General features: G+C 45.0%; 1 protein-coding gene across 1 annotated transcript in view; it reads right to left on the bottom strand.

Annotated features, from left to right (window-relative positions):
- Window positions 1-7,428, bottom strand: part of LOC119426476 (protein 4.1-like) — a 129,062-nt gene that overhangs the window by 99,991 nt on the left and 21,643 nt on the right. The window contains exons 4-5 of the mRNA XM_037694037.1: window positions 5,318-5,393; window positions 4,789-4,910 (exon numbers count right to left, since the gene is read on the bottom strand). Of these exons, the coding sequence (XP_037549965.1) occupies window positions 4,789-4,910; window positions 5,318-5,393 (198 nt within the window). The remainder of the gene's footprint in view (window positions 1-4,788; window positions 4,911-5,317; window positions 5,394-7,428) is intronic.

The raw sequence follows: 7,428 nt of genomic DNA, 5'->3' as shown, positions 1-7,428 counted from the left end.
CTTTAGTTGATAAAATAATGTGCTTGATGGGTGACTGTAATGCTTTCTAGTGATAATTCTTACAGCTCTTTTCTGTAAAATAAAAATAGGCTTTGTAAATGTTTTACACACTTTAGACATGTGGATGGTTTGGTTGAGGTTATTATTTTTTACAATTCAGAGAGCACAACAGGACAAAACTGTTCAAACACAAATCAGGCTCTAGTGACATTTTTAAAATTGCCTCATTTGACAGGGGACTAGAGATAGTAGAAGGAAGGGTGGTTTGAATTTTCTCTCTAATTGAAATAATTTTATTTATAAAGAATCTCATGAAGTCATCACTACTTATAGTTGTAGGGATACATGGTTCAACAGAAATGGGACTTTTAATTAGTCTAGCAATAGTACAAAACAGAAACCTAGGGTTATTTTTATTCTCCTCTATTAAAGATGAGTAATATAAAGTTCTAGCTTTACGGAGAGCTTTTTTATATGTTAGCAGACTATCTTTCCAAGTTAAATAAAATTCTTCAACATTAGTAGAGCGCCATTTTCTCTCCTGGTTTCTAGAGCCCTGCTTTAAAGTACGTAACTCAGAATTGAACCAAGGAGCCAGTTTCCTTTGATTGATTACTTTCTTTTTCAGTGGAGCAATTTTATCAAGTGAAGTTTGCATTGAAGTTGTAAGATGATCAACTAGATGATCTAAGTCTCTGTTCTCTGATGCATTACTCTGCAAGACAGAGGAAACATTGATGGAAGAGATTGTTTCAATTTGGTTACAGCATTTTCTGATAAGCACCTGCTAAGACGAAATTTACTCTCAGTGACTGTGTAGTCATTTAATGAAAACTCAAAGGTTATTAAAAAATGGTCGGACAGAATAGGATTTTGAGGAACTATTACAAAGTCCTTAATCTCTATACCATAGGTCAGAACTAAATCAAGAGTGTGATGATAAGAATGAGTAGATGTGCGGACGTTTTGGGTAAAACCAAACGAGTCTATTAAATTATTAAAGGCTATGCTTAAGCAATCACTTTCAACATCTACATGAATATTGAAATCACCCATCATTATGACTTTATCAGTATTTAATAGTAAGTCAGTTAAGAATTCTGAGAATTCAGACAAAAACTGAGAGTAAGCGCCTGGTGGACGATATATAACGACTAATAAAAGTGGCTTTTCTGATTTTCATTTTGGATGAGAAAGACTGAGGGACAGCGATTCAAAAGAATCATAACTAATAACTAGTTTGGCATTAATCAATAATCCTGACTGAAAAATAGAAGCTATTCCTCCACCTCGGCCAGTTGTTCTAGAAACATCCAACCATTATCTTTTACCCGCTTCATCCATTTGGGGTCACGGGGGTCGCCGGTGCCCGTGTCCAGCAATTACTGTTTGAGGGGCGGAGTAAACCCTGGACAGGTCGCAAGTCCATCACAGGGCCACATAGAGACAAACAACCATTCACTCTCTCACTCACACCTAGGGACAATTTAGTGTTACCAATCAGCCTAACATGCATGTTTTTGGTCTGTGGGAGGAAACCGGAGTACCCGGAGAAAACTCATGCATGCACGGAGAGAACAAGCAAACTCCACCTAGAAAGGCCCCAGGACCGGAGTTTGAACCAGGAACCTGCTCGCTGAGAGATTGCAGCTCTACCAGTTGCGCCACCGTGCTGTTCATTCTAGGAACATGAAAATTTAAATAAGTAACAGGAGTGGATTCATTTATACCAACAAAATCCTCCTGTTGTAGCCAAGTTTCTGTCAGACAGAATAAATTAATATGATGATCAGTTATCAGTTCATTAACTAACAGGGGTTTAGAGGAAAGAGATCTGATGTTCAATAATCCACATTTAATGATTTTATGATTTTGATCTGGTAAAGTAACTGTTTATTTTAATCAGATTTTTATGGTTTATATTTTCATAGCTGATTTTTGGTTTGTTTCATTTGAGCCGTGGTCGAGTTGACACCGTTTCAATGGGGGTGTGGGTGGGTAACAGAGGAGAAGCAGCAGAGAGGTGTGGAGGACTACAACTCTGCTTCCTGGACTGGATCCTGGGTTGTCAATAATTTGGGGGATAAACAAGATCAGCCATATTTCTAGAAAGAAGAGCGGCTTCGTCCAAAGTGGGATGGATGCCATCTCTCCGGATCAGACCAGGTTTTCCCCAAAAATAACTCCAGTTATCTATGCAGCCCACGTCGTTGTCAGAACACCACCTGGACACCCAGCGGTTAAACAACGACATACGGCTAAACGTGTCATCGCTGGTCAGGTTGGGGAGGGGGCCAAAGAAAACTACGGAGTCCGACATGGTTTTAGCAAAGTCACACACCGAAGCAACATTAATTTTAGTGACCTCCGATTGGCGTAACCGGGTGTCATTACCGCTGACGTGACTAACAATCTTATAGCCTTAGCCTTAGTCAGCAGTTTCAGATAAGATTCTATGTCGCCCGCTCTGGCCCCCGGAATGCATTTAACTATGGCTGCTGGAGTCCCTAAAGCCACGTTTCGGACTAAGGAGCTGCCAATAACCAGGGTCTGCTACTCAGCGGGTGTGTCACTGAGCGAAGAAAATCGATTAGAAATGTGAACGGGTCGGTGGTGAACTGGGGGCTTAGACTTAGCACTACGCTTGCTCCGGACCATCACCCGGCGGGCCTAGGATCCCAGCTGCTTGGGGTCTGCTGGAGGACTGCTAACGGGAGCTAGTCTCTGTGGTTCCACGCTGTCTAAGGGGACCTGGCTAGCTACTGGTTTATCTACAGCGCAGAGCCGAGCTTCCAGTTCAGACAGCCTCTCCTCCAAAGCTACCATAAGACTACATTTGTTACATGTATCATTATCACTAAAGGAGGCAGAGGAGTAGCTAAACATCTGACACACAGAGCAAGTGAGAACAGAAGAAGACGGGAGAGAAGCAGCAGCCATGCTAAGCTAATGCAGCAAGAGCTAGCAGAGCCAAATACACCAATAAAAACCGAGAAGTGTTGAAAGATAAAAGGCGATTTAAGCACTATCTAACAGTAGAAAAACAACTGTACTAAGCGTTTGTGAACTAGAATGAAAAACTGTGCAAAAGATAGATAAATCCAGAAAACAGAGACGACTCAAGCAAACAATTCACTCGAGCTACCAACAGACAAACAGAAAGTGACACAATACGTCTCACCACGAACGTGCAACATCACCAGCCAATAGAGGCGCGGAACATGGCCCACTCAGACTCAATGTCCCCCCGCCTCCCCGGAATGTGTTTGAAGCTCTCTCGAAGGTGGGAGTTAAATCTCCATCTCATGGGAGACTCTGCCAGACGTTCCCAGCAGACCCTCACAATACGTTTGAGTCTGCCATGTCTGACCAGCATCCTCCCCCACAATCAGAGCCAACTCACTGCCAGGTAGTGGTCAGTGGACAGCTCCGCTCTTCACCCGAGTGTCCAAGACATGCGACCGCAGATCAGATGAGATGACAACAAAGTCAATCATTGAACTGTGGCCTAGGGTGTCCTGGCGTCAAGAGCACATATGGACACCCTTATGCTTGAACATGATGTTCGTGATGAACAATCCATGATGAGCACAAAAGTCCAATAATAGACCACCACTCGGGTTCAGATCGGGGGGCCATTCCTCTCAACCACACCCCTCCAGGTCTCACTGTCATTGCCCATGTGAGCGTTGAAGTCCCCCAGTAGAACAAGGGAGTACCCAGGAGACACACTCTCCAGGACCCCCTCCAAGGACTCCAAAAAGGGTGGGTAATCTGAGCTGCTGTTTGGCGCATAAGCACAAACGACAGTCAGAACACGTCCCCCCACACGTAAGTCGAGGGAGGCTACTCTCTCGTTCACCAGGGTGAATCCCAACGTACAGGCACCAAGATGGGGGGCAACAAGTATGCCTACTCCTGCTTGACGCCTCTCTCCAGGGGCAATTCCAGTGGAAGAGTGTCCAACCCCTCTCAAGGAAACTGGTTCCAGAGCCAGAACCATGTATTGAAGTGAGTCCGACTATTTCTAGCTGGAATCTCTCAACCTCACACACCAGCTCAGGCTCCTTCCCTACCAGAGAGGTGACATTCCAAGTCCCAATAGCCAGCTTCTATAGCCGAGGATCAGACCGCCAGGGTCCCCACCCTCAGCCACCACCCATCCCACATTGCACCCGACCCCTTTAGCCCCTCCCACAGGTGGTGAGGCCATGGGAAGGGGGACCCATGTCACCTCTTCAGGCTGTGCCCGGCCAGGCTCTATGGGTAAAAACCCGGCCACCAGGCGCTTGCCAGCGTGCCCCATCTCCAGGCCTGGCTCCAGAGTGGGGCCCCAATGACCCACGGGTGAGGGAACATTGATTCCATAGATTGTACTCATCATAAGGGGTCTTTGGGCTGCACTTTGTCTGGTCCCTCACCTAGGACCTGTCTGCCTTGGGTGACCCTACTAGGGGCATGAAGCCCCTGACAGCATAGCTCCTAGGATCATTGGGACACTCAAACCCCTCCACCATGGTATGGTGGCAGCTCAGGGAGGGGTCTCAGTCATCCAGGACATGGTAAATTCAAAAAAGTTCAAGACAAAAACAATAAAGTAAAAACTAAAGTATAATAAATAAGGTCCAGTTGTTTTTGTCTTGAACTTTTTTGAATTTGCCATTATAGGAAAAAATCCATAAATATGTTGCTTCGGCCTACAAGTCACAGGGCATGTAAATTATGCAAAAAAAACAACATGACTTATAGGCCAAAAAATATGGTATGTATAAGGTGAAATTTCAGTACCTGGATCATAGTCTCCAAGCTCTGATTGAACAGTGTAAGACCCAAGGACAGTGTGAGTAGAAAATGAACAAGGAAGACGTCCGGAAACGATATCCTGTCTGAGCTGAAGACACAGGAAATACCTGCAGAGAGACAAAAAAAGAATACATCACCTGCCTGACGGGACACGTGGGGCAGCTGAGACTGAGTGGTTAGAGCTGTTGTCCTCCAATGGGAGAGTTGTGGGTTTGATTCCACCAACGTGTTTAAATGTCCCTGAGCAAGCCACTGAACCCCCCCATTGCCTCTGATGTGTGTACCATCAGCATATGAATGTGATAAAGCTCAGATTAGTCTCTAAAGATTCAGATTATCTTTGGAGAGATGTAGTAGAGTGCTGTATGAATGTGTGTGGAGGTAAAGAAAGCACAGAATGGGTTGTGAAGAGCTTTGAATATCTTGATTAGATAGACATGAGCTATATATACATTTATCATTCAATGGGTGAAAACTGAAGGCTGACCTTTGATTGACAGGTGTGTGACCCTACCTGCTTATATCCTCAGTAAGCTGGGAGGGGTCAGGAGGGTAAAACTTTACATTAAATAAGAAGTTCCAAGGAACACCTGAGACACCAAAACAAAAAAAATCAATTAATGAAGAACTGTACCTTGAGCTCACCTGGGGCCTCATGCACAGACTGAATTTACAAATATGTGGCGTACGCCCTTTTAAATGCAACAGATGTATCTAGAATGAAACATGTGCAGCCAGCAATAACTTCATAGCTGGTGTATGCTGGTGTATGCACGCTTCTATGGTTACCGGTGTACGCACGTTTATATGTTTCCTGGTCCTTTGGCGACAGAGGTGATGCTGGAAAATCGTTGATGTGAAAACTATTATTGTACACAACGGACACACATGATACCATACCATACCATACCAATTTATTTATATAGCACTTAAAACAGCAACAAGGCCAACCAAAGTGCTGTACAAAAGAACACAAACATGCACAGCGGACAGGAAAACATAAAATAGAAATACAGATACAAATAGCAGCAGAAGCTAACTAAAATGGCCAACAGAGTAGAGAACAGACCGGACCAAAACAAATCACACCGTGTTAAAGGCAAGCGAATAGAAGTGGGTCTTCAAGCGAGACTTAAAGACTGAGAGTGTGGGAGCCTGCCGGACACTCAGTGGCAACTCATTCCACAGTCGTGGACCTGCAACAGAGAAAGCCCTGTCACCTCTGAGCTTACGACGGGTTTCTGGGACTGAGAGAAGCATCTGGTCTGCTGACCTCAGAGAGCGCGGTGGGACATATGGCTGCAGAAGATCAGTGAGATAGGATGGGGCGGAACTGTTCAGTGATTTAAAAACATACATGAGAATTTTGAAATGGATCCGAAGGTGAATGGGTAGCCAGTGCAGGGAGGCCAAAACTGGCGTGATGTGCTCTCTATAGCCTGTACCAGTTAAAAATCGGGCTGCAGCATTTTGGACCAGTTGTAGACGAGCAATGGAGGACTGACTGATTCCAAACAGAAGTGAATTGCAGTAATCAAGCCTAGATGCTATGAAGGCGTGGATCACTGTCTCGAGGTTCTTTTTGTTGAGTATAGGCTTCAGCTTAGACAGCCGTCTCAGCTGAAAAAAACAGGATTTGACCATCATGTTTACGTGACTGTTGAGTTTTAAGGACGGGTCCATTATCACCCCCAGATTAGTCACCTTTTGTTTCTCTAGCGGGGCTAGAGAGAATAGGTCAATGTCATAGTTCATGAGTGAGCCACTGGGATGGAACAGCATGACTTCAGACTTCTTCTCATTGAAGCTTAAGAAGTTTAAAGCCATCCAGTCCCGGATGTCAGCCAGGCAGTCAAGAAGAGGCTGAATAGAGCGTGTGCCTCTGTGCCACAGGGGGAAGTAAATTTGGCAATCATCGGCATAGAAATGAAAGGGTATGTCGTGTTTGCGGAAGATAGCACCTAGTGGCAGCAGGTATAAAGAAAAGAGAAGGGGGCCGAGGATGGACTTCTGCGGTACCCCCCACTGGAGTGCAGTCGATGCCGAACTAAAATCTTTGATATTGACACAGAAGGTTCTGTCAGAGAGGTAGGACCCAAACCATTTAAGGGCTGACCCTGTGATGCCCACCCACTGCTCCAGTCTAGAAATGAGGATATTGTGGTCAATGGTGTCAAAAGCAGATGTAAGGTCCAATAGGACAAGCAGCACAGAATCACCTGCGTCTGTGGATATGAAAATGTCATTAAAAACCTTCAGTAGAGCAGTTTCAGTGCTATGGAGAGATTTGAAGCCAGATTGGAATAACTCAAGGATAGCGTGATCCCCCAAAAACTGTTTCAACTGAGACTCCACAATTTTTTCCAGTAGTTTAGAGGTGAATGGGAGTCTGGAGACAGGCCGGAAGTTGGACATGACTGAGGGGTCAAGGTTAGGTTTTTTCAGGAGGGGCTGGACAGCAGCATGTTTAAAAGTCTTTGGCACCACACCTGAGGATAAACTGCTATTCAGAATAGTGAGGATAAAAGGACCCAGGGTAGGAAAAACTTCCTTTAGTAGTCGAGGGGGGACCACATCAAAGGGGGAACCAGATGGCTTCATGCTGCACATTACCTGCTCCAGAGA

The sequence above is a fragment of the Nematolebias whitei genome, chromosome 20 (genome assembly GCF_014905685.2).
Source record: "Nematolebias whitei isolate Nwh7 chromosome 20, NemWhi1, whole genome shotgun sequence".
NCBI classification, from domain to species: Eukaryota; Metazoa; Chordata; class Actinopteri; order Cyprinodontiformes; family Rivulidae; genus Nematolebias; species Nematolebias whitei.
This window is presented reverse-complemented; position numbering and strand designations above follow the sequence as displayed.